Source organism: Loxodonta africana, chromosome 27, assembly GCF_030014295.1.
Source record: "Loxodonta africana isolate mLoxAfr1 chromosome 27, mLoxAfr1.hap2, whole genome shotgun sequence".
Taxonomy (NCBI): Eukaryota; Metazoa; Chordata; class Mammalia; order Proboscidea; family Elephantidae; genus Loxodonta; species Loxodonta africana.
The window spans coordinates 9,794,994-9,822,673 of record NC_087368.1 but is presented as its reverse complement, the minus strand read 5'-3'; the positions used below and the strand labels follow the sequence as shown (position 1 = coordinate 9,822,673).

Genomic DNA, 27,680 nt, shown 5'->3' with positions numbered 1-27,680 from the left:
CCCATAATGTGAAAGAACACTGCCCCCTTCCACCCCAGGTTCCCGGTGTCCGTTCAACCAGTTCCTGTCCCTTACTGCCCTCTCATCATGCCTCCAGACAGGAGTCACCCATTTGGTCTCATATATCCGACTGAACCAAGAAACGCATTCTTCATGTGTATCATTCCTTGTCTTATGGTCCTGTCTAATCTTTGTCTGAAGAGTGGGCTTTGGGAATGGTTTCAATTCTGGGTTAACAGAGCCTCCGGGGGCCATGGTTTTGGGGGTTCCTCCAGTCTCTGTCGGACCACTAAGTCTGGTCTTTTTACGTGAATTTGAATTCTGTTCTACATCTTCCTCCTACTCTGTTCCGGACTCTCTGTTGGGTTTCCTGTCAGAGTGGTCATTGGTGGTAGCCAGGTACCATCTAGTTCTTTGGGTCTCAGGCTGGTGGAGTCTCTAGTTCATTTGGTCCTTTAGTCCTTTGGGCTACTATTTTCCTTGTGTCTTTGGTTTTCTTCATTCTCATTTGCTCTGAGTGGGATGGAACCATTAGATGTATCTCAGATGGCCGCTCACAAGCTTTTAAGACCCCAGACGCCACTCACCAAAGTGAGATACAGAACATTTTCTTTATAAACTATGTTATGCCAATTGACCTAGGTATCCACCGAAACTATGGTCCCCAGGCCCCAGCCAAAACTACTGTGTCCGTCAAAATGTTTGCATGTGTCTAGGAAACTTCTTTACTTTTGCTTTGGTTCAATGTTGCTGACTTATCCTGTATTGCTTGTTGTCCTTCCTTTCACCAAAATTGACCCTTGTCTACTGTCATCCACCCTCCTCACCCTTGTAACCATCAAAGAATGCTTTTTTCTGTGTTTAACCTTTTCTTGAGTTCTTGTAACAGTGGTCTCATACGATATTTGTCCTTTTGCGACTGACTTATTTCACTCAGCATAATGCCCTCCAGATTCATCTATGTTGTGATATGTTTTGCTGACTCATCATTGTTCTTTATCAGTGCATAGTATTCCATTGCGTGTACGTACCATAATTTGTTTATCCATTCATCTGTTGATGGGCACTTAGGTTGTTTCCATCTTTTTGCTATTGTGAATAGTGCTGCAATGAACATGGGTATGCATTTGTCTATTCGTGTGACGGCTCTTATTTCTCTTGGGTATATTTCTGGGAATGGGATTGCTGGATCATATGGTATTTCTATTTCTAGCTTTTTAAGGAAGCGCCGTATTGTTTTCCAAAGTGGTTGTACTGTTTTACCTTCCCACCAGCACTGCATAGGAGTTCCAATCTCCCCACAACCTTTCTAGCGTTTATTATTTTGTGTTTTTTGGATTAATGCCAGCCTCATTGGGGTGAGATGAAATGTCATTGTAGTTTTGATTTGCATTTCTTAATGGCTAATGATCACGAGCATTTCCTTATGTGTCTGTTAGCCACCTGAATGTCTTCTTTGGTGAAGTGTCTGTGGATATCTTTTGCCCATTTTTTAACTGGATTATTTGTCTTTTTGTTGTTGAGGTGTTACAGTATCTTGTAGATTCTAGAGATTAGACCCTGATCGGATATGTTGTAGCCAAAATTTTTTTCCCAGTCTATAAGTGTTTTTTTACTCTTTTGGTGAAGTCTTTTGATGAGCATTAAGTGTGTGAGTTTTAGGAGCTCCCAGTTACCTGGTTTCTCTTCTGATGCGTGTGCATTGTTAGTTACGGTTTGTATACTATTTATGCCATGTATTAGGGCTCTTAACATGGTCCCTATTTTTTCTTCCATGATCTTTATCCTTTTAGATTTTATATTTAAGTCTTTGATCCATTTTGAGTTCGTTTTTGTGCATGGTGTGAGCTGTGGATCCTGTTTCATTTTTCTACAGATGGACATCCAGTTATGCCGGCAGCATTTGTTAAAGAGGCTGTCATTTCCCCATTTAACAGACTTTGGGCATTTGTCAAACATCAGTGGCTCTTAGGTGGATGGATTTACATCTGGGTTCTCAATTCTGTTCCATTGGGCTATATGTCTGTTGTTGTACCAGTGCCAGGCTGTTTTGACTACTGTGGTGGTATAATAGGTTCTAAAATCAGGTAGTGTGAGGCCTCTCACTTTGTTCTTCTTTAATGGTAACATCTTGCAAAACTCTACTACGTTATACTGACATTGATGCAATCCACCAATCTTATTCAGATCTCCCCAGTTTTACTTGTACTCCTTTGTGTATGTATGTGTGTTCTATGCAATTGTATCACATGTGTAGGTTCGTATGTCCACCACCATAGTCAAGATACAAAACAATTCCATCATAAGAATTCCTCGTGTTGCCCTTTTTTAACTTCACCCACCTCCCTCCTGACCCTCACCACTGCCACACTTTTTGTCCCTAACCTGGCAACCACCAATTTCCTCTCCATTTCTGTAATTTTTTTGTTTAAAAAAATGTTATATAAATGGAATATAGTATGTAGCTTTTTTACATTGGCTTTTTTCAGTCAGCATAATTCCGTTGAAGTGCATCTATGTTGTGTGTGTCAGAAGTTTGCCCCTTTTTATTGTGAGTACTGTAGTATTCCATGGTATGGATGTACCACAGTTTATTTAACCATTCACCCACTGAAGGACATCTGGATGGTTTCCGCTTTTGGGCTATTATGAATAAAACTGCTGTGAACATTCATGTACAGGTTTTTGTGAGCGTAAGCTTTCATTTGTCTAGGATAAATGCCCAAGAGTATAACAGCACCAGGCATACTCCCACCTCGGGCCTTTCGACCAAGCTATTGTCTCTGCTTGGAGCACTCTTCCCCCAGCCATCCACCTGGCTTAACTCTCACCATCTTCAGGTTCTTGCTCAGACATCACCACCTCACTGAGGCCTTCCCTTCCCACACTGCTTAAAATGCCCCCCACGGACTCCTGGGCCCTTCCTAACCGCTTCACTGTCTTGTCTTGTTTGCACTTCCTGCTACCTGACATACTAGTATTTATTTAATCATGGTTGGTCTCCCCCGCGTCCATCCAGAGCATGAGCCCCATGCAGGAGCCTGTCTTGTTCACTGCTGACCTCGACACCCGCAGCCGTGTCTGGCTCACAGTCACCATGTTGCATGGATATCGGAAGTGAGAGCGTCCTGGCTGCGCTGTTTCCTGGCAGTGGGCTTCCTTCAGGGCACCTCACTTAACCTATAGACCTCAGGCCCCTCCTCTGTTAAGGGGTTGATGTCCCCCCTCAGAGGGCGAGACAAGGCAGAGCACGCGGCACAGCAGATGCAGCCAGTCTCCTGTGTCAGGCGCCCTCCAGGGGAAGCGAGTGTGCTGCTGCCTTTTCAGATGGGGCCCACACCTCTAGTCACCATCTCCCTTATGGGCCCAGGACCTGACCAGTCCTAAAAATGATCAGTTGCTAGATTTCCAAGAATTCGTGATTTCCAGAGCTGCCTTCTTCCTAGTTCTTCCTCCCCCATCTACCTGTACAAAATATGAAGAGCCAGCCCCCAGTAACCACTGGAATCGCTAGGTGATGGCTTGACCCTTTACAGCTGAGTGCACCCCTGGCCCTTCCGCTGCTTGCTGACCTTTCAGAATCCCTCTTGCAGGCCCTGTCTGGTTTTTCCCAAGGTGGTGCGGTACGGGAGAAAGATGTCACAGTGCTTCCATAAAGATTACGGCTTTGGAAACCCTGTGGGGCAGCTCAGCCCTGTCCTATAGAGTCACTGTGAGTCAGAATTGACAGCAATGGGTTTTTTTTTTTTTTGGTTTAGTGTGTGTGGTGCCAATAAAAGAGTGAAAACAAGCATTTACCAATTTGTTTAGAACTTCTCCTATAACACCACTATTTGGGGCGGGCAAGCGGTTGTACCTATTTTTATTGTAATTACTCATTCTCTGCTACCTCATTAAGCTTGTGTTCTTTCAAGCGTGAATACCTGGCTGAATCTGCATAACCTCTTATTATCAGCCTACCTTTGTTCACACACAAAAGTTCGCACTTACAGCTCTCCCACCAGCCTCCTTTTGTAAATAATTTAAATTTTATCTTCTCAAAGTAGAAAGAAATGTGCTGTCATGCTGGTTCTGCAGTTTCCTTGTTTTGCTGGATTGCAAGTCCCTTAAAAAAAAAAATCCCTTAGAGTCACGCAAATGTTCTGTGTCCCCAAATCCAAGGTATACAGGCAGCTCTTCGTTGAGAAAGGGGGGGCTAGTGTGAACGCCAGCCACCCTCCACCCCAGGCACTCCTGACCTGCCTCCACCGGGGACTTGTTCATACACCCCAGCCTCAGTTTCCCCACGTTAGTGAGGCCATTGCCTTATGCTTTAGAAATATTATGAGTATGACTTTGAAGGTGAAAGTTCTCCCCCACACTACACCCCATTATCATGCTAAAAGCAGAAACTGAGTGGAAAATAAATTTTCGAGACATTTTAAATTATTCCCTGCTTGTCTTTCGAAGGCAAAATTCAGATGAGAAGGCTTATCAATTATACTTTTGTTTCTACTCACAAACTCATGACTACCCACTGAAAGGCCTCTTGTTCTTCACTAAAACATTGTTTACAGTGTTTGAATGGCAACAGATGCCGGGTTTGGTATTTAGAGGGTACATTTATTCCCTGGGGAAAGAAGTAACAGTTTGAGATGGGGCAGGGCTTGATGTGAGAGAATGCTTCTCAGAATGAGAAGCATTTAATTTTGCCCCAGTTCTAAATGAGCGTCCCTAGTTCTTATTCTGTGGCTGAAAATAATTATGGTTACTGGAACTTTCAACAGAAAGATAAAAAGAAATTTGCAGCTTAGGGTGTTTGGTTTGAAACGAAAACAGGAGTGATGAGTTGAGACTTGGACTTAAAAAAAAAAAATTCCGTTTTAAAAGGACAGCAATACGATTCATAGGCTTGTCTTTGCTATCTTGATGTTTAATCCAGATCCCTGGGGGGTTGGTTCTCGTCAGCACATTTCCACAGAGCAGGTGGCCTGGCCTGGGCACACCAAACTTGGCAAATCTGTTTGCCAGGGAGGGGGTTTCAGCTGGGAGCCAGGCTTATCTTCAAGGCCAAATTGGCTATTCATTCTAAAACACAGAGTAACACATTTCTGTTAGAAATAAAGATTCCTATTCTCTGGAATTCCTTGGACGTGGGGCGGAGGGGGGCGGCGAGGGACACGCAGAAGTGCCTTGTGATAACATTATAATTCTAATAGGATCGGAGCTACAAAGATGAATTTACCCTCTAAAAATTTCTAATTCTAGAAAACTGCGTTTTTATCACTGCAAAAGGATTTTGTTTCCAGAGGATTATGCTTTTGAGCAAGAGCTTTGGAATGAGGGAGACGAAGATTGAGAGATGATAATGTGAAATGGCAGTTCTCAAGTTCAAGGAAGCAAAACAAAAGACGAGCCCCATGGGGGCACTTTATTGCCTGTCTGTAACAGAGAGTAGGTGCTGGCATTTAAGCAGAAGTCAGCAGTGTCTCTGCCCTGAGTGAAGAATGTAGAGCTGAGTAAAAGGAGGCTTAGCCCGTATATTCATTACCACTGACGGAAATGCAGGGAGAATGTTAATCCATCAGGTGTTTATGGCTAGGAAAGCTGGGTTGTATTACTGGGATCACAAGCGTAGCTGGTATAGATGGTTGACCTGTAGTATGTTTGTGTCTATAGCGGGGAGGGGGCAGAGTGTGGACTATGTCACAGAGTTATGTAAAATAACTGGAGTGATTAAAATTGCTTTAAACAAATGTGCAGCTAGAAGAGCGAGTGGTAACGCCCTGCAGTCTTACTGAACGTTGAGTAAGAAAATCATGGCAGATTTTGGGTCTGCTCTGGAAATGTTCTAAAACCAGACTGTTCATGCAGTGAGCCATTTTGAACGTAGCTTGCTACGTGTTTGGAGAGAAACACATACCCTTTTATTAGGTGAAGGAAACAAACTCTTTGAGCTGCAGTATCACTTTGGGTGTTTAATTGCTGGGTTTAACAAATCACAGCTGCAGAAGTTAAATTCTTGACAGGATTCTTTATTCAGCTATTTTCCCCTTGCCCCATTACATTTCAGATTTATGGTCCGAATCATGTCTAGAGCCAGCAGTAAGCTCGCTCTTTTCCTCTGCGGCTGTTACGTGGTTGTCCTGGGAGCCCACGACGGGAAGCATCGCGAGGCTGAAGGTCACGTGGCTGAATATTACACGGCTGCCGTCTATGAGCATCAGTCGATCTTAAGTCCAGACCCTCTAGCTCTCACCACCCGAAAGGAGGCCTTGGAGCTAATGAACCAGAACCTCGACATCTATGAACGGCAAGTGATGGCTGCAGCCCAAAAGGCAAGAAGCACTCCCCAGTGTACCATGAGCTGACCCCCAGAACAGAGCAAACTGCTCTTTAACTCTTGCTCAGGGACTGGGGAACATTAGGCTCCTACAGCCCCCCTGGAAAACCAGCCCGGCTAGTAGGGCCGAGGTCCCTGGGTGCAGCAGGCAGTTTGCACTAAACTGTTAACCTGAAGCTTGGCAGTTTGAACCCACCCAGCAGTGCAATGGAGGAAGGGCCTGGCGATCTGCGTCGATAAGGATTACGGCCAAGAACCCCCTATGGAGTACTTCTACTCTGCCATGCATGGGGCTGCCAGGAGTCAGACTCGACTTGATGGCAGTGGGTTTGGCTTTTTTGGTTAGTAAGCCTGAGTTTAATTAGTCAGTTGGCTAGAATCTTGCTACTCAGAGAGTGGGTCATGGACAGCAGCAGCATCCCCTGGGGGCTGTTGAAATGCAGAGCCTCAGGCCCTAGCCCGGACCCACTGAATCAGAGTCTGCATTTTAGCCAGAACCCTGGTGATGTGTTTGTACTTTCAAGTTTCAGAAGCCCGGGCCTAGATCCCCGGTTCTCCAGTGTGGCTGCACAGAGGAATCACCTGACCAGCTAACCAGTGTGGAGGCCCAGGCCCTGCCTGAAATTCTGTTGTAATTGGTCCGGGGCGTGGTTTAGGCATTAGGAGTTTTTAAAGCTCTACCAGGGCTACTAAGGTGCAGAAAACTTTGAGAACCACCGGGCATGATGGCCTTTCACCCTCTCTGAGGCATGCCGAGCTTAACTAAATGGTAAGCACCTACAGAGAAGCCCTGGTGGCACGATGGTTAAGTGCTTGGCTGCTAACCCAAAGGTTGGTGGTTCAAACCCACCCAGCTGCTCTGTGAGAGAAAGGCTTGGTAAACTCCTCCCATAAAGATTTCAGCCTAGGAAACTGTATGGGGCAGCTCTCCTCTGTCCTATAGGGTTGTTATGAGTTGGAAATTGACTCAGCAGCACACACAACAACAACAACAAGCATCCATAAAACTGCAGTTCGTTGCCTTCAGATTATTTAGGGCTCATTTCTGGCCTCTAGCCACTCCTTGGAAACTCTATGGGGCAGTTCTCCTCAGTCCTATAGGGTCGCTATAAGTCAGAATTGACTTGATGGCAGTGGGTTTGGGTTTTTCTGGTCTCTGTGCCAGGCTGTGAACAGTCTGAGACCTCTGTCCAGACAGAACCAAGCCCAAAAGGACAAGGAGAAGGTGGGTGCCAGCCTTTGTGTAGGCTTCCTGCTTGGCACACGTTTTCCACTCCTGCCGGAAGGGCGGGGAGAAGGGGACGCGACCCCTGGGCAGAGCCGGAAATGCCAGAGCCAGATGTTCCTGTAAGAGATGCCCTGTTGGGAAACCCATAACCAAAGGAAAGTTTGGGCCTTAACCCTGGCGGTGGGGTGCCTAGGGCGGGCTGCGCTGCCTCAACAGGAAGTAGAGTTGAGGTGAGCGAAACTTCCATGGTGTCTCTGAGTTTAAAGGTCAAAACCAGTCATGCCAGCAGGTCCTGCCCCAGAAAGTGCCTTTCTGTGATCAGGGAGATAAGGATTGCCTGGACAGTCGCCATCTATTGTTACATTTAAACATTTCAGCCTAAAAGATATATAACCAGTTGCCATCACTGGATTCTAACTCATGGCAACTCCATGTGTGTCGGAGTAGAACTGTGCTCCATACGGTTTTCAATTGCTGATTTTTCAGAAGTAGACTGCCAGGCCTTTCTTCAGCAGTACCTCAGGGCAGACTCAAACCTCCAACCTTTTGATTAGCGGCCAAGTGCACTAACCATTTGTACCACCCAGGAACTTCACAAGAAATATATGCATGTCTGATGGTGGAAGGAAGTTGAAAGACCTGGTCTAGCTTCTTTTCTTCTGATGAATGAAAATCCCCCTTTGTCCCTAACCTACTGTCCAGTTTCTCTTTGAATCCCTTCAGTGGCCCAGAACTTGTTGTCTCACAGGCCCATGCATCCCAACTGAGGACAATTGAAACTTCTAGAAAAGTCTTCCTTTCAACAAGCAGCAGTGGGCCTCCCTGTAACAGCTACCCATTGTTCTGTCCTCAGAGCTAAACAGAACAGACTGAGCCCCTTTGCCAGGCCTGCCATCCTTCCCACATGTAAGGACAGCCATCACGGCTCCCCAAGATGTCTCTCCTTCTGGCTCTATGTCCCCAGTCCCTTCCACAGTTCCTTAGGTTATGTGGTGTCCAGCCCCTCCGCTAAAGACTTGCCATTTTATCTCTGTGCCTGGAACTGCACGCAGTTCTCCAGACTATTGGTCAAGGGCAGGGCGGAGGGGAACTCACACCTCCCTCATTCTAGGCATTGTCCCCAGGAAACATTTGGCAGCCACATCTCACTGTGGTTCATGGCACCTGCCGTCAAGTGAAGCCCCTGAACCTTTTCACACACACAGCCACGCTGCTGCCATTGCCATCCCGTATTTACACAGTTGATTGATTTAATCTGAGGGCAGGACTTCACATTTGAGCTTGTTGGGCTATTTGGGGATCTCTCCTGACATCCAGCATATCGGTTACGTTCACGTCATTCACAAACTTGATACACACCTCATTTATGTCTGCGCTGAAGTCAGTGTAAAAAAATCCCGAGCTGTGACCTCAGACCTCCTGATGACGCCGATCCCCCCAAGGGTATCCTCTGGGTAGAGGTGTAGGCTTGCATGGTGCTGAGCCCGCACCTGAAATGTCACCCACCTCTCACTGCTCCATGCTGTCCACAGGCCCTCCTCAGACATTTGTCCAATGCCATACTGAAACCCAGGGGCTGTGACTGTAACAGTCCCCTGCTTTAGCATTTTAATCCTGTTGCCATTGAATCACTTCCAACTCATGGTGACCCCATGTGTTACACAGCTGAAATGCCCCATAGGATTTTCTTGGCTGTCTTTATGGAAGCAGTTTGCCAGACCTTTCTTTCGCAGAGCCACTGGGTGGGTTTGAATCACCAGCCTGTAGGATAGCAGACTATTCCAAACTGCTTGTACCACCCAGACTCCTTAGTATTTTAATAACCTGCCCAGAAAAGTGATGAGGCTAGTCTTGTATAACATGTTTTTGTTGACCCCATGCACACTGCAAGAGATCATTCCTTCTCTGTTTGTGGTCCAGGAACAGGACAAAGTTGTTGATGTGATCTTTTTTAGTGCTTGCAGATATCTTGGCTCCCTTACATGGTTCTGTGTGTTAAAGCAACTTCTAAGGCAAATTGGCAGCAAGCATGTGTCAAAGTTTTATATCAAGCTTGCTGTAAGGGCAGAGTTCCTGAACAAGCCAACTGGAATATTTCTCTCTTGGTAGAGGCATTTATAGAGGGAAAAAGAAGTCCAGCTTAAAAATGATTAGGCTGGTAGGTCAACTGGGTTGGTAACCTTAATTCCTCAGGGAGTTCCTGATCTCATTAAGGTCTACCAGAAAATTTCTCAGGCCTTTTATCAGAATGTTAATTACTTCCTACAGAGGATTGCTAACCATATCAGCCCCAGAGTTCTGTCCCAGGTCACGTGTTTCCTTTCCTTACTCCTGGCCTATCTGTGCTCAGGGAATGCAACTTCATTTTAATATCAATTCAATATGCATACATAGCCTACACGTTATTCTCCATAGTAAACCATTTAGTGCTCTCAAAGTTTTGTTTCCTTTTTAAAAAGGATAATATATGTCCAAGTGTAATTTTGAAAAAAAGTTAAAAACATGTCATATAGAATGAATGCATACTGAAGCATTTATTCAACTCATGACTTAGGGAAGCAGTAAGGTGGTGAAGCTGGTTCAAAAGAGAATTTGAGGAGGAGAAATGTGTATGTTAGTCAAATGAATGCAGAAATGAGTTTGCTAACAGATATAAAACCGGTTAATGTCCTCCTGGGCAATAAGACTGTAATCTCTGGGTTGATCTTTTACTGAATAACCAAACCACTGGTTCATTGTGTAGATAATTAAGTAATCCTTGAGTGAGCCTGGTGAATACTACCCCAGTATGACTTTGAAAGGGCATGCCTGGATCTTCTTGCTTTATTTCCAAGCTTTCAATCATTATTCTTTACACATTCGTTGCTAAGTGTGCCGTGAAATGAACAGTCTCGTACTCTGCCGGAGGGTGTGTACATTGCTATAATCTTTTTGGAAAGCTACTTGGCAATATGTGTTAAGAACTTAAAATTTTTCATACCTTTTAGCTCAGTAACTCTATTTTTAAGACTTTATTCTGAAGAAACAGAGATTCAAAGATTCAGGCACAACACTCATTCAGTTAATGTTTTGAGCGCTCTGTGTGCAGATGGTCACCACAGTGTTCTTTTTATTACAAAAAAGTGGGAACAATTCAGATGTCCAACAATAAAAGATAAACTCCAGTGCATCTTATTAAATACAGTGCAGCCATTACGAATGATATTTTTGAAGGTTCTTGATGTCCCATGTGGTGGGAAAAATCAAGATACAAAGCCACTTGTTATCACCGTAGCTATATTTTTTATACATACATTAATAAGGCTAAATTTTACCGGAATCCTGTGATACTGGAAAAAAAACGACGGTTAAACAAATCCCCCACCCTTTGTGTTCAGGAAAATGACTTACTGCGGATAAGTAGGGCTTTGAACTGGTTCTTCCCGGCTTGGTCGTGGCCAACTAAGTGAAACTGGAAAAGACCCAAATGCTTAAAATTTGGGTGATCTGGAGCCATAACCAGAATGGGAAAAATGATGGGTCAAAGCCCTGGAGTGGGAGACCCGGGAGAGGCATAGTGAGCCCTTTAAGGACCCCGATGCTTGAGACTGGATTATTGCCAGGACTTAGGAGCGTGACACACATTCAAAGTGGAGCAGTTGGCCGCCATTTTTGAGCAAGGCACTGCTGTTTCCAAGTGTTTGCAGAATCGAGGGGCAAGAGAGTTGGTTGCTATGCATCACATACACTGCCCTTGTTTTCTAAGAAGAAGATGAAGTTTTTCGTATAGCTTACTTTTTCCCGTTTCAGTTATGGTTCTGGTTCACCCAAATTTTAAAAATTCAGGTCTGTTCTGGTGTAGCTTTCTTGGCCGTGGCTGAACCAAGAAAAACCAGTTCAAAGCCCTGCATAACTACTGTTCCCATGTGATCTAGACAAGACTTAAGGACGTACCTTGTTTACCTGTGACAAGGCCAGACACAGACCCTCCAAATTCCCATTCCTTGCCTCATAAATGAGTAACCAAACTGCTTGTCACCACTGATCAATCAGAAACAAAGTGCCTCTTAACCAAACTTTGGTTAACTTTCTCTCTTTCTCCCAAGTCCCTGAACTTTGACCCATCCTCAGTCTGAGCCAACCTACTCCCCCTCTTTAAGGGCCCCGCCCAGAGAGCAGGCTGGCCTTATTATAAAACATTCTTACTCTCCGATGATGTCACCCACTCAATTCACTTCCTCACAGCTAGGTTTTTTCAAGCCTTGTTTACTCTCAGTCTCTATAAGAGAAAAACACTTTTTAACTCCAGACACTTGCTGATCTTATGGTCAGAGTGTTCTCCCTGTTACAATATTCCCTCCCCCTGTTGTAATGAGCCCAGGTTGTGCAGTGGTTAAAAGCTATGGCTGCTAACTTAAAAAGTCAGCAGTTTGAATCCACCAGCCGATCCTTGAAAATTCCATGGGGCAGTTCTGCTCTCTCCTGTAGGGTCGCTATGAGTCGGAATCGATTGGACAGCAATGGGTTGGGTTTGGTTCCTATTGTAATAGTCCCTTTCCCCATTTTCATTCTGGATAAAGCTTCTTCATATCAAAGTCTGGATTTATTTTTTTATTTGACAACATGAATATATATACATCTATATATGCATTGTATGTGTGTGTATTTATTTTTTAAGGGAAAATAATGAAAATAACCAAAATATTAACAAGTACCTTTATGTTCATGTTCGGTAACCTGAAAAGCTGCACTATATGAGTGGTCTTCCTCAGGACTGGAGACAGTCTCATTAACAACCTGATATATGCAGATGACACAATCTTGCTGAGAGTGAAGAGGACTTGAAGCACTTAACTAATGAAGAGCAAAGACTACAGCTGTATTGAAGATATGGGTTACACTCAACATAAAGAAAACAAAAATCTCACAACTGGACTAGTAAGAAACATCATGACAAACGGAGCACATATTGAAGTTGTCGAGGATTTCGTTTTACTTGGATCCACAGCCAACACCCATGGAAGCAGCAATCAGGCAAACAGCGATGTATCCCATTGGGCAAATGTGCTGCAAAAGACCTCTTTAAAGTGTTAAAGAACAAAGATGTCGCTTTGCGCCCTAAGGTGTGCCAGACCCAAGCCATGCTATTTTCATTCACCTCGTATGCATGCAAAAGCTGCACAGTGAACAAGGGAGGCCGAAGAATTGATGCCTTTAAATTATGGTGTTGGCGAAGAATATTAAATATACCATGGACTGCCAGAAGAACAAACAAATCTTTCTTGGAGGAAGTACAGCCAGAATGCTCCTTAGAAGCAAGGATGGTGAGACTTCATCTGACATACTTTGGACATGTTATCAGGAGTAACCAGTCCCTGAAGAAGGACATCATGCTTGGTAAAGGAGACGGTCATTGAAAAAGAGGAAGACCCTCAATGAGATGGGTTGACACAGTGCAACAATGGGCTCAAACACAGTAAAGATCATGAGGGTGGCACAGGACCTGGCAGTGCTTTGTTCTGTTGTACATAGTGTCGCTATGAGTCAGAAATGACTCGATGGCACCTGACAGCAGCAGGCTTCATGCGATAGGAAAATGAATTCTTCCTTTATATTTTCTGTTTTCTAAATTTTCTACAATTAAACTTTTAAAGCTTCTATAACCAGAAAAAAAAAAATGAACAGAGAGTTTGTGGTGCATTCCGGAAAGAAATGACTCAAACTGCCTGCTATTTTAAATTATTCATGCCCCTCTGTCTTTCTTCTCCACCTTCCACAGCAGGCCTGAAGATCCCTGTGTGACATTTTAAGCCCTGTAAGTGGAGAGCACCAGAAGAATGAGGCCCTGGCGCTGAGGCTGAGGGCTGCCCTGTAGCTTTGGATATCCTTATCTTGCTGCATACGTCATGTGGAGCCTCAGGCCACCCCGGTCAGGGAGCCAAGGGTGTCCCTGGGGTGTGTAAAAAGGCCGTTAGGGCAGTCAGGGTTCTGAAAGGAACCTCTGAATTCCCAGTTGGGAAATTTCGATTTAGAGTGGTCTTTGTTTCCATGCTGAAATCAATACACTTGGCTGTTAACCTCCAGCCCAGGGAGTCCCAGCCTTGGATGCACATTAGAATCACCTGGGGACCTTTAAACAAATTTAATTGAATCTGACTTTTTAGGGGTGGGGCCAAAGCATCAGTGTTTTTTCAGAAATTCTCCATCTAACTCTGATGCACATTGACTGGAAATACCAATCTATTAAAAGGCCCAATATTCCGGCCTTTGTAATTGGACCTCATCTCCCATTGCACAAGAACTCCAAACCCTTCTTTACTCTGTGCTTGTCAAACTCCCTTCAAACAAGCTCCCACATTCCTCCTTCCTGACATGCCCCCCAGCACAGTCAATGGGTGTTGCTAGAGGACATTGTTCCCTCAGAATTAGGCCAAGAGAGACATCTTCCCAAAGACTAAGACCCCTGATGAGAGTCTAGCCACTGTCTTTGTACTTCTGGTCACTGACTCTGAGTAGTAACTGCTTGATGGTTGTTGAATGAATGAAGAAAAAATGAACAAATGAATGAAATGCTTCTTGTCATCTAACAGACTATTCTTTGATGTTTTCACATACAGGGTGTACAGATTATAGTGTTTCCAGAAGATGGTATTCATGGGTTCAACTTTTCAAGAACATCCATATACCCATTTCTGGACTTCATGCCGTCTCCCCAGTTGGTGAGGTGGAACCCATGTCTGGAGCCTCACCGGTTCAATGACACGGAGGTGTGTGAGAATCCCAGCCTTCCTCCTCAATAAACAGAGGTCATGTGCAGATGAACCCACCCAGGGACGAAAAGCCAAGACAGTGTTATCTGAGATCGAAAGGAGACCCTAGGATCGTAGAAATCAAACCCAGACTCCATCTGCCACCCATTCCTTCAGTTAAAGAATGTCTGGTATTACAAGGCATTTACTCATCTATGGATCTTTCTATTTATTAATCACACACAAAAAATACGTGCTTATAAAAAACCACACAGAAGTAAAAAGGTGAAAGCCCACTTTCCCCATACTCCACCCTCACCCTTCCCTTCCTAGAGAAACTCCCATCGGCAATTTGGTGTACATCCAGTGATACTCTTTTCAGTGCATTTCATAGTTTTGACGGCCTCTTTTTTAGCATGCTATATGCTAACATTTTTAAATTAAATTTTTTATAATGTTGGTATTATGAGCAATGTTTTAATGAATGTCCTTATATACATAGTTTTGTAAACATGTCCAACTTTTTCTGTAAGATAAAATACCTAGAAATGGAGTTTCTCAGTCAAACGATAGACTCGTAATTATTTTAAAGAGTGCCAAATTTCCCCTTCAAAACACTTGGTATTCACTTTATGTTGTTATCTGCCATTGAGTTGATTCTGACTCAGAGCTACCGTACAGGACAGAGTAGAACTGCCCTTTAGGGTTTCCTAGGCTGTAATCTTTACAGGAGCAGATCGCCAGGTCTTTTCTCCCGAGGAGTGACTGGTGATTCAAACCACCAACCTTTTGGTTAGTAGCTGAGTGCTTAACCATTGCCTGTTTTCCCACCTATCGGTCGGTGCAGCATAGAATCAGTCTTTTGAATTTTTGCCAATCTGATAGAGGTGAAAAATGATATTTCATTATTGTTTTAATTTTCATTTCCCTGTTACTAATGAGGTTGAGCATCTTTTCAGATGTTTATTGGCCATTTGTATTTATTCTTCCATGAATCACCTGTTCATATCCTTTGCACATTTTCAGTAATGGTTGCCTATTTCTTATTGATTTATAACGTATATATTATGGGCATAATATAAGTACTCTTCCATTAAAAAACTTAAGGCAAAAGGCAGAACTTTAAAGATCCTTTTATTAATACTTCTTTCTCTCTAGGTCCTCCAGCGCCTGAGTTGTATGGCCATCAGGGGACAGATGTTCCTGGTGGCGAATCTCGGCACAAAGCAGCCTTGTCATAGCAGTGACCCAGGGTGCCCAAATGATGGGAGATACCAGTTTAACACGAATGTTGTGTTCAGTGATAATGGAACCCTTGTTGACCGCTACCGCAAACACAACCTCTACTTTGAGGCAGCTTTTGATACCCCTCCCAAAGTGGATTACATCACCTTCGATACCCCATTTGCTGGCAAGTTTGGCATCTTCACTTGCTTTGACATATTATTCTTTGACCCTGCCATCAGGCTCCTCAGAGACTCCGGGGTGAAGCATGTTGTATACCCAGCTGCCTGGATGAACCAGCTCCCACTCTTGGCAGCTATTCAGATTCAACACGGCTTTGCCATTGCCCTTGGCGTCAACATTCTGGCAGCTAACATCCACCACCCATCTTTGGGGATGACAGGGAGTGGCATATACACCCCTCTGCGTTCCTTTTGGCACCACGACATGGAAAACCCTAGAGGTCACCTTGTAGTTGCCCAGGTAGCTAAAAATCCACTGGGTCATACTGGTACAGAGAATGCAACAGGTAAAATGAGCCCATCTCATACTAAGTTTTTAAAAATCTTGGCAGGCGATCCATACTGTGAGAAGGATGCTCAAGAAGTCCATTGCGAAGGAGCCGCCAAGTGGAACATGGACACTCCTCCCATGTTTCAGTCTGAGATGATGTATGACAATTTCACCCTTGTCCCTGTGTGGGGAAAGGAAGGCCATCTCCAAGTGTGTGCGAATGGCCTCTGCTGTTCCTTACTTTATCAGAGGCCCAACCTATCCACAGAGCTGTATGCCCTGGGGGTCTTTGATGGCCTTCACACAGTGCATGGCACTTACTACGTTCAAGTCTGTGCCCTGGTCAAGTGTGGGGGGATTGGCCTTGATACCTGTGGGCAGGAGATCACAGAGGCCACCGGGATATTTGAGTTTCACCTCTGGGGGAACTTCTCCAGTTCCTATATCTTTCCTCTGTTTCTGACCTCAGGGATGACCCTGGAAACCCCTGACCAGATTGGCTGGGAGAATGACCACTATTTCATGGAGAAGAGTGGGCTGTCCTCAGGCCTGGTGACAGCAGCTCTCTATGGGCGGTTGTATGAGAGGGACTAGGGGAAGCGTGTGAGGTGGATGCTGGCCGCCACGTGGACAGCTATACTTCCACAGGCCACAGGTCAAAAGCACTGTGACCTCCTCTCTACCCCAAAGGCGGGAACCACTTCTGCAGCATCAGATCTCACCCTGGGAACTATGGAAAGAAGTAGGAGATGCAGATTCCCTCAGCATTTTTTCTCTTGAACATGAATTACTGAGACATGTTCTGGTATTTTCTACTCACATTTGTCTGTTTCAAGCCACATCTTCCTCCCAAGAAATCTCTCAGTACACGATTGGTTTTAAGAGCTCAAACAAAAATAAATGTCAATTTATATTTTACATATTCACAAAGCAGGGTTTTGTTTGTTTTCTTTTCTTGTTCTTGTTGATCAAGTGACATCCAGGAATTATAACCATTTTGCATGCCTCCAACATTCTCTAAAGTACGAACCAAACTCTTAAGGCAAAAGCTGTATTAGAAGTGACTGTTGTAGGGACCTTTCTCATCACGATTGACTAGAACTCTCTTCAAATGAAATGGTAACACCAAAGCCACCAACGACATCAGAAATGTGGCCTGTGAAGCAGCTTTTAAAAATGTGAAAGAAGTTTTTCTCACATCTGCCTGTCAGTACATGGAACGTGTCAGGCAGGACTCAGGATAACTGGAAAGAAAGTGCAGTGCCCCGGACAGAGAGAGAGAGAGAGAGTGGGACTGGAAAAAAGCATTGGAGAGAGAAGGGCAGCCACGGAATGTTATGAGTAATAGAATTTTTTCTGTACAACGTGTCTCACCCAGGAATCCAGGGATCTTAGTCATGCTAGCTTTGACCTACCAGCCACTCCAAGGGAAACAATATGGCGGTATGCTTCCATAAAGATTACAGCCTTGGCAGCTCTGGCAACCCTATGAGGCATTTCTGCTCTGTCTTACAGGGTTCCTATGAGTTGGAATCGACTCAATGGCAATGGGTTTGGTTTGGGATTTTGGAAAGTTGCCCAACCTCGCAGAATAGAATGATCCTGGTATAATTCAATCCACAGCCCCACACAAGGGTCTCCCCTCTGCAGAGAAGCACGGTGCCCCATAAAGATAAGTGGCAGCTAGTATGCTTCATTCATTTATGAATCACTCACCAGGCATTTACGGAGCACCCACTAGGTACAGAGTCGGGGCTCCCACTCTTCCCATATGCAAAGTCGTCGGTGGGAGAAGAGTTGCAGGCACCTCATATTCAGTGCGGTGAAGACGTTTGTAGGCCACTGGTTTCTGTATTATTTGTACCCAACATTTGAAACCCATTTAAAAAAGGATTTTGACTCTGCCCAGTAACTGTCAGATAACTTTTTAAGTAGACAATTGATAACCTGTGATTAGCCTCTTAACCGCTGTAGCTATTTAGTTATGTCTTCTTTTTAAATTGATTTTTTTTAACTGCCTATGCTCCATATATAAATACAGAATTGTATAAAGTAAAAAATGAAAATTTTCCTCCCTCAGTGTGGTCTTGCAGATCCTTTTCCAGCTTTTAGGCAGGAGAATTCAGAGCATAGATTCTAGAGCAGATGGACCGCGTTTACATTCTTGGCCTCACAGCTTACTCCTCGCTGTGTAGACCTTGGACAATGTATTTCAACCTTGCTGTGGCCCACTTTTCTCATTTGTGAAATGGTACTGAGTAATCCCTGTGGGAAAGCCACAGAGGCAGCCTCATCGGCTGGCTAACTGCAGCCTCACAAAGGCCTGGAATGAGTCAAGTCTTCAGGGTAAGCAGGAACAACTCAGAATTCCTGAGGAGGCCCTGAGGTTCCCCGGCGCCCTGGGAAGTCCCCCTGGACTGGGAGTGGCCGACTCCCACCCAGATGGCGGTGCTCACCCTGGCTGACGCAGAGCGGCCGGGCGGGAGGAGTGAGCTGGCGGGCGGGACGTGGCTCCGGATGTGGTGGTGGCCGCCCACTCCGCTCTGCTTCCCTGCCCAAACCCCAGGGAAACAAATTATTTTAAAAATGCGTATCATTGCTTCATGCCAAGATGATTCAAATCAGCCTGAGAAAGGGAGAGACACAGCAGTTACAGACCTGCTGGAAGTACTTTACCCAATAAATATTTATTAAGCACCTACTGAATGTACATGCTGCCCTTCCGAGCAGAGCACCTAGAACTTTCTCTGAGTTTCTTTCTGCCAACAATTTAGAAATAATTGCTCATAAAGTAGAAATGAAGAGAGAAGTAAACAATGATGGTACAACAAAGTGATTTTCACAATAAAAAGGAGTGGCAGGACACAGTGGAGTACAAGGGAAAATGAGTAAAATAAATCATCTTCAGGAAAAAAAATGCCTATGACTAAATGTTATGATATGTTTTTGTCAGCTGTGATCCTAAAACTCAGGAAACAAATGGCAACCTTGACGATAACATAGAGATAGGAAATCGAATGTATTTTTGGCTGAATCAGACTTGGGGGAAGCCACTTGGTCCATGTGGTTTATAACGTAGGCGCAGCTCTGCCTGTCTGTGGTTTTCGACATAAAGGAAGTGAAAAGCACAAGGAGCTGTGCTCACACTGAGCTTAAACAGGCCTGTTCCCAGAGAAGGGAAAACCACATCCTCCTCACAGACTGTCCGGTCTCTGCACCTGCCAAGCTCACTCCTGAGGGGAGGGCCTGCCCACAGCCCCTGCTGAGGGAAATGCGCCAAAAAAAAAAACGAAAACCAAACCCAGTGCCGTCGAGTTGATTCCGACTCATAGCACCAAGACCACCCCTTATCACTGGTGACCCTGCTCAGTACTTTGTGACCTGGCCCCCTGGCCATAGAGAATTGGGCCAGGAGTAAACACCTGACCCAAGCCCAGCCAATCAGAAGGCTGGTTGGGAGCCTATGAGGTGGCCTGGCACAGAAGCTCCACCCAGAGACACAGTGGTGACTCAGCCAATCAAATTCTCAATGAAAGTCAAACACAAATTACACACTAAACGGACAAATAAATGATTTATGAACAAAGAGGGTTTATATATGGCAAAATTGAAATAAAAGTGTTAAGAGCATGTTGTACTGTGGGTAAATCTGCTGCAAAGGACCTGTTCAAAGTGTTGAAGAGCAAAGACGTCACCTTGAAAACTAAGGTGCGCCTGACCTAAGCCATGGTATTTTCAATCACGTCATATGCATGTGAAAGCTGGACGATGAATAAGGAAGACCGAAGAAGAGTTGACGCCTTTGAATTGTGGTGGTGGTGAAGAATAGTGAATATACCATGCAGTGCCAAAAGAAGGAACAAATCTGTCTTGGAAGAAGTACAACCAGAATGCTCCTTAGAAGGAAGGATGGCAAGACTGTATCTTACATACTTTGGACGTGTTGTCAGGAGGGATCAGTCCCTGGAGAAGGACATCGTGCTTGGCAAAGTACAGGGTCAGCATTAAAAAGGAAGACCCTCGATGAGGTGGATTGACACAGTGGCTGCAACGATGAACCCAAGCATAATGATTGTAAGGATGGCACAGGACAGGGCAGTGTTTCGTTCTGTTGTGCATAGGGTTGCTATGAGTCGGAACCGACTCGACGGCACCTAAGAACAACAACTGTGAGAAAAGGCCAGAATTTATAATGAGTGCTGTTGTGACATGAAGCTTTGTGAAAAGGCTTACTGTGGAGGCTACTTTCATTGCTTATCAGGCTAGAAGGCTGCACTGGTCTCCGACTTCAGACTTCCCTCATTGCCAAGCCTTCCTCCTGTTAGTTGTCTGTTCCCACATTACAAATTACCCCAAAACCTAGTGACTGAAAACAGGCATAAACATTATTAACTCCCTCAGTGCCTGTGGGTCAAAACCGTTAGTTATATGAGCCAATAAATTCTCCAGGCATGGCTGGATCCAGGGAGTCCAAATGCTGTTCCTGATCACAGCCTCTTAACCCCTTTACCATCCCTTCCCTTCCCTACCCTCTTCCTCCGCTCTCCTCTCCTTCTTACCCTCACTCCTCCTCACCTTCTCTTACTCTCTCATTCTGCTCTGCATTGTTATTTGTCAACTTTCTCAGACAGGCTCCCCCTGTTGTGGTAAAAATAGCCACCCCAGCTCTAGGCTTCATGTGATTCTCTCAGAAATCCCAGAGAAATAGCTTCTGTTTCCACACAGTTCCCTGAAAAAGTCCAAGAAGTGAGCTTCCCTAGCTGTTTGGGCCACGGCACCATCCCTGGACCGATCACTGGCCAGGGAGGGCTGTGATCTTCTGATTGACAAGGACAGTCTCATGTCCCGGTTAGGGTAAAGGACGATGGGCTTAGCTCTGACCTAAAACTCAAGGATTGAGAGGGGAAAGGGGTGGATCCTGAAAGGAACAATAGGGCACTGTTACTTGGAGAAGGTGAGATGGGATATGGTCATACAAAAGCACGGAATGTCCGCCATGCCTGCTTCCTCTGAGCAGAAATTGCCCTCTGACGCCAGTTTGGTGCTGTTGCAGGCAGGGTGATGGCAGAAGGGAGACTGCACAGCCTGATTAACTGAGGAGAGCTCAACAACAGAATGATTGGCACAGGTGTGGGCAGTGTGTAGGGAAACAGCCAAAGGACAGCTCAACATACTGGGGCTTGTGACAACAGGAGCCATTACCGCCCTGGACCTGAAAGTGTGAAGGGATGAAGTAGATACCAGAATGGAGAGAAGAAAGCTGTTTGAACAGGGCAGCCTGACAGCAGCTGCGGCCTTCAGCAGGGAAACACGGCCAGACTGTGGTGATCTGGCAAGGAGGGAGCCGGGGGCATAAATACCGTGACTTCTCTCTTCTACCCACCCATTTCCTGCTGCTGCTTCCCATTGGCTGGACCCAGCAGGAAGGCAGAGGGCAAAAGAGTTTGGTAGGTGTTGTGTACAGGAGTCAGTGTCTTAGTGCTGTCTACACAAGGGTCACAGAACAGGAGGGACAAGAGGGGCTCATGTGCGGGAAGAAACACATCGCAGACATGATTCTCCCAGCACATCCTGGGGGCTCACGGACCAATTCATTTGTGAAGAGTTAGGGGAGTTAGGAAAGACAGAGCCCAATGAACAGATGGGCTTCTTAATGAGCATAACTGGGGTAGCCACCTCCGAGATACCCCCCACCCCCCGGCCCCTGCCTCCTGGTGTTCACACATCTGCGATTGATGTAACGCCATGTCACTTCTGAGATTAGGTTATAAATGATACTGCAGCTCACTATCTTGGATCATTTGCTCAGGTGGAACCCAGTGGCCCTGTCCCAAGCAGCCGTTCGGGAGGCCCACTTGGCAGGAACTGAAGCCTCTTGCCCACAGCCGTGCAAATGAGCCACAGTGGAGGTGGGTCCTCCAGCCCAGCAAGTCAGCCGACATCTTGACTACAACCACATGAGAGGCCCCGAGTCAGGACAACCAGCTAAGCCTCTCCCACATTGCTAACCCTCCGAAACGGTGAGATGTTGAAGCATCTAAGTTTTGGGGTAATTTATTACGGAGCAACAGAGAACACTATAGCCTCCTGCCAGCGCATAAACCCCCTGCCAGGTTCAAATCCACGTACAGCTCAGCCTCCCAGCTGCCCTGGCTGCCCCCTCGCTGGTCTCGCCCACTGTAAACTAAGTGCTATTACTCTTGCTGTTGCGTCGATTCAGATTCACAGTGACGCCGTGCGTGCTACAGAGGAGGACTGCCCCAAAGAATTTTCCTGGTTGTCATCTTTATGGAAGCAGATCACCAGGCCTTTCTTTCGTGACACCACTGGGTGCGTTTGAACTGTCAACTTTCTAGTTAGTAGCCAAGTGCAAACTGTTTGAGCCACCCAGGGACTAAGCATTATTAGCCACTACTGTTTGTTAAAATTATAATAATTTGTTAGATTATACAAATTCAGAAATCACCTGCTTTCTTTTCTTATGGTTTTAAAGGGCGAAGTGTGCCAGGGAGATGCTCTCAGGTGGAGGGGTCCACAAACAGATCTCGGTTGATTTGAAATGGGAAGTTCTGGAAGAGGCATTCTGAACGCGGCCAGTAACATCTTCTGTCCCCAGAATTCTACCTAACCCACGCCCAGCAGCGAGTGATCCGTCAGCCTGGTGTCGTGGTTCTCAAAGTGTGGTCTCCCAACCTGCAGCATCAGCATCACCTGGGAAGTTGGTGCAAATTCTCAGGCCCATGCCAGCCCTAGTGAATCAGGAACTCCAGGGGTGCAGCGCAGTGAGCTGTGTTGCAACGAGCCCCCCAGGCCATGCTGATCCTGACAAAGTGTGAGACCACTGCTCTAATGCTGGGCATTCCCCAGGGCAGTGCACAGGCCTTAGTCATCTGCTCCTCACACCAGTTCTCTGAAGCAGGCAGGTGTGCCCATTTTACAGAAGAAGGGACTGAGGGTTGAAAGGGAAGTACCTTGCCTAAGGCTTAACATCACTCAAGTGACAGAGCCAACCCTGAAATTCCCAGCTAACACACGGGCAGCATTTCCAGACCATGAATCCAGAACTCTTTTCTTTTCTCCTTATGCTAGTTTTCAACCTATGATCATCCCTTAGGAGTCCCTGGGCGGTACAAACAGGTAATGCACTCAGCCACTAACCAAAAGGTTAGAGGTTTGAGTCCACCCAGAGGCACCTTGGCAGAAAGACCTGGTAATCTACTTCTGAAAAACCAGCCACTGAAAATCCCATGGAGCACAGTTCTACCCTGACACACGTGGGGTTGCCATGAGTCGAAGTCAATGGCACCTGATTTTTACTGTTTTGGGATGACTTTTTCGCTATTCAAAATTATTACTCTATTTTTGTTGTTTTTTATTTGACCAAAAACAGATTTTAGAGGGGATGTTACAATTTAGAGTTAAGTAATTGCCTTTCATCAGGGTCTATGTAATTTTGAAAGTTCACGGGAGGCTTCCCGGGGCAGCAGGAATCATGTTGAACCAATAAATTCACTTTCAATTAATTTGAGAATAACCCCTTTATTCCATTCCAGTGTGAGAAGGCCAGCAGTGGAATGCTCTGAAATCCTTTAATCTGGTGCTTCAGCATTTTGAATAACATATGTAGGATGGCAGCTTGTTCTCATGTTTACTGGGCGTGTTTGTACTGAACCTTCTCCTGGTTCAGTCAGATGATTAATTAGTACAAGTCAGATGATTAGTTTTATCAATACTCTGAATGTTTATAACATCTGCAATATTGTCAGCTGATTTGGGAGGACAGAAATTTCAGATCCTATGCCCTTTAACTTCAAGACTTGCTTTGTAGTTTATCACATGAATCCCAAGTCTATTGCTGTGGGGTCCTGATGCATTAGCTAAAGATACCCCCAATACTAAAAGCAAAGACACCCACCTTTTTCATTTTCAAACCCTAAGTATGCCCACAGGAAATACACATGATCGGAGTTTTTTATTTTCCCCAAGCATTGGAATGTAATGGTTGAAATTCTTATCCATTGATCTAGAAGCACCATGAAGTTCTAAAGAGATTTCTTAATAATCAAAGGGAGATTAAGTTATGTTCAGTGTAATTTTAAGATAAGTTACATCTGGGGGTTTTAATTCTTTAAAAATTGTTGATCCACCCAAAAACTAACTCAAAAATGGATCAAAGAACTAAATATAAAATCTAAAATGATAAAGATCATGGAAAAAAAATAGGGACAACACTAGGAGCCCTAATACATGGGATAAATAGTACACGCACCATAACTAACAATGCAAAAACACTGGAAGAAAAACTAGATAACTGGGAGCTCCTAAAAATCTGAAGGTGGCCAGTAACTCACTCATCAAAAAATGAGTTATTTGTGCTCATCAAAAGGCTTCACCAAAAGAATAAAAAGACAACCTACAGACTGGGAAAAAAATTTTGGCTACAACATATCCAGTCAGGGTCTAATCTCTAAAATCTACAAGATACTGTAACACCTCAACAACAAAAAGACAAATAATCCAGTTTAAAAATGGGCAAAGGATATGAACAGAAACTTCACCAAAGAAGACATTCAGGTAGCTAACAGAGATGTGAGGAAATGCTCCCGATCATAGCCATCAGAGAAATGCAGACCAAAGCTACAATGAGATTCCATCTCACCCCAACAAGGCTAGCATTAATCCAAAAAACACAAAATTATAAATGCTGGAGAGGTTGTGGAAAGATTGGAATACTTATGCACTGCTGGTAGAAATATAAAATGATACAACTGCTCTGGAAAACAATTTGGCACTCCTTAAAAAAGTTAGAAAAAGAAATACCATATGATCACTAATTAGATAGTAGAGAGGGATCAACTTCAGTGAAGGGAAGGACAACACAATACAGGGGATGTCAGCACAACTGGACCAAAGCAAAAGCTAAGAAGTTTCCTAGACACATCCGAACACTTTAAGGAACGGAGTAGCTGGGCCTGGGGCCTGGGGATCATGGTTTTGGAGGACATCTAGGTTAATTGGCATAACAAAGTTTATGAAAATGTTCTGCATCCCACTTTGGTGAGTGGCGTCTGGGGTCTTAAAAGCTTATGAGTGGCCATCTAAGATACGTCAATTGGTCCCATCCCACTTGGAGCAAAGGAGAATGAAGAAAACCTTTAGCTCAAGAGACTAGGGGACTGCATAAACCAGAGACTCCACCAGCCTGAGACCAGAAGAACTAGATGGTGCCCGGCTACCATCAATGACCGCCCTGACAGGGAACACAGACAGTCCTGGATGGAGCAGGGAAAAAAGTATGGAGAACTCAAACTCATGTAAAAAGATCATACTTGATGGTCTGACAGAGACTGGAGGACCCTCCAAAACCACAGCCCCCAGGTGCTCTGTTAACCCAGAACTGAAACCATTCCCGAAGCCCACTCTTCAGACAAAGATTAGACAGGACTATAAAACAAAAAATAATACAAGTGAAGAGTGTGCTTCTTAGTTCAATCAGATACAGGAGACCAAATGGGCGGCTCCCGTTTGGAGGCAGGATGAGAAGGCAGGAAAGGACAGGAACTGGTTGAATGGACACAGGGAACCCAGGGTGGAAATTTTTGTATGTGTACAAATCTTTGTATGAGAAATTAACTTGAGCTGTAAACTTTCACCTAAAGCATAATAATAAAAAAAAAAAAGGCTACTCATGGCTATTTCTGAAAAAAAAAAAATTGTTAATCCATCTATGGATATCTTTTAGCTCTCATGAAATCAGGTGTAATAATTTTAGCTCTGCGTAAACTAAAAACCAACCAACTAAACAACAACAGAAAAACCTGCTGCCATCAAGTCCGTTCCAACTCACGGCAACCCCACATGTTACAGAGTAGAACTGAGCTCAGTAGGGTTTTCTTGGCTGTAATTTTTGTGGAAGCAGATTGCCAGACCTTTTCTTCGGCAGTGCCGCTGGGTGGATTTGAACCGCCAACCTTTCAGCTAGTAGCTAAGGGCAAACCTTTGTGCCACCCAGGAACCTCTGTGTGAACTACTGCGCTAGAAGTCATGGAGTGTATAAAGTCACAGAAGAAAAGACCGTTGCCTTCAGAGAGAGCTTATTTTCTAGCATTCACATAAAGACAGGACTTAAGGACATGCACACACCCAAAACAAATCAGTGACAGAGATCATGGCAGATTGTATTTTCCAAAAGTGGCTGCAACAATATTTCCGGTCCCACTCGCTCTTCCAGAACTTTGCCACAACCCATCAGGAGGCAGTGTCTATGCTCCTTCCCTTGAACCTCAGCAGGACCTTGTGACTGCCACCGTGAACAGAATGTGGCGCCTTGAACACAGATGCTGTGGGACCTCCAAAGCTAGGTCAGAAAAGAGGGCACAGCTTCTATCTGGCTCTCTCTTGGGACTTCCGCCCTTGGAACCGAAACGCAATACTCTGAGGAAATGCAGGCCATGTGGAGAGACCCAAGATCCCCCAACCCTCAGCGCCCATTGAGCTCCCAGCTGACAGCAGCACAAACTTGCCAGCCATACGAGTGAGCCATCTTGGAAACGGATGCTGATGCCGTCTGGGGCAGACAGGCCTTCCCTACCATGCACTCCTCAAATTGCAGACTCATGAGCAAAATAAGTGATGGTGGTTGTTTGAGCCACTTAATTGGGCACAATCGGTTAAGCACTCCACTACTAGCCCACCCAGAGACACCTCAGAAGAAAGGCCTGGTGATCTGCTTCTTAAAGTCACAGCCACTGAAAACCCGATGGTGTATAGTTGTAATCCGACACACTTGGGGTTGCCATGAGTCAGAACCAACCCGAGGCTTCCAGGAGTTCCTTCCCACCTAAGGCAGTCCCACCTCACGACCCACCATGAGTGCTTAACACAGGGATGTGTAGTAAATTGCAATTTGAGGGAAGAAAAATACAATAATTCTTTGTGATTCTCTGTTTTAAGCTTAACATTTTCTAGTATAGTCCTGCATCAGCGCTTGAACGACTCTTGTTATCGGTGTTAGCTGTTGTCCAGTCAGCCCGACTCATGGCAGTCCCACACACAATGGAACAAAATGCTACACGGTCTGGCGCCATCCCCACGATCAGGTGTGGATTAGACCATTGTGATCCATAGGGTTTTCACTGGCTGATTCTCAGACATCAATTGGCAGGCCTTTCTTCCTAGTCTTTGTCTGGCAGCACCACTAAAACCTGTTCAGCATCAAAACAACACCAAAGTCTCCACGGACAGACGGCTGGTGGCCGCACGTGAGGTGCATTGGCCAGGAATTGAACCTGGGTCTTGGAGCAGCCCTGGCGATGCAGCGGTTAAGAGCTCGGCTACCCACCAAAAGGTCAGCAGTTCGAATCCACCAGCCACTCCTTGGAAACCCTATGGGGCAGTTCTAATCTGTCCTATGGGGTCACTATGAGTTAGAATGGACTCGATGGCAATGGGTTTGGTTTTGGTTTCGGGGCTCCTGTGTGGAAGGCGAGACTTCTACCACTGAACCACCACTGCCTCACTACAAGACTACAAGAAATGTCGAAACTAAGGGAGAAACCCTGCATTCACAGAAAACAGAAAGGCATTTGTGTTCGGTAAAAATACACATCTTCAAAGAATGGTTGCCATCCATATTTTAGAGTTTAGATGCCTTTCGTTTAAACTT

At 45.1% G+C, this 27,680-nt stretch overlaps 1 protein-coding gene across 2 annotated transcripts in view; it reads left to right on the top strand.

The window, feature by feature from the left end:
* Nucleotides 1-19,540, top strand: part of BTD (biotinidase) — a 52,398-nt gene extending 32,858 nt beyond the window's left edge. For both annotated transcript variants that reach the window (XM_010600477.3, XM_010600476.3), the window contains exons 2-4: nt 6,053-6,317; nt 14,147-14,296; nt 15,437-19,540. In XM_010600477.3, coding sequence (XP_010598779.1) covers nt 6,057-6,317; nt 14,147-14,296; nt 15,437-16,609 — 1,584 coding nt within the window. In that variant the 5' untranslated portion in view covers nt 6,053-6,056 and the 3' untranslated portion in view covers nt 16,610-19,540. The remainder of the gene's footprint in view (nt 1-6,052; nt 6,318-14,146; nt 14,297-15,436) is intronic.
* The last annotated feature ends 8,140 nt before the right edge of the window (nt 19,541-27,680 follow it).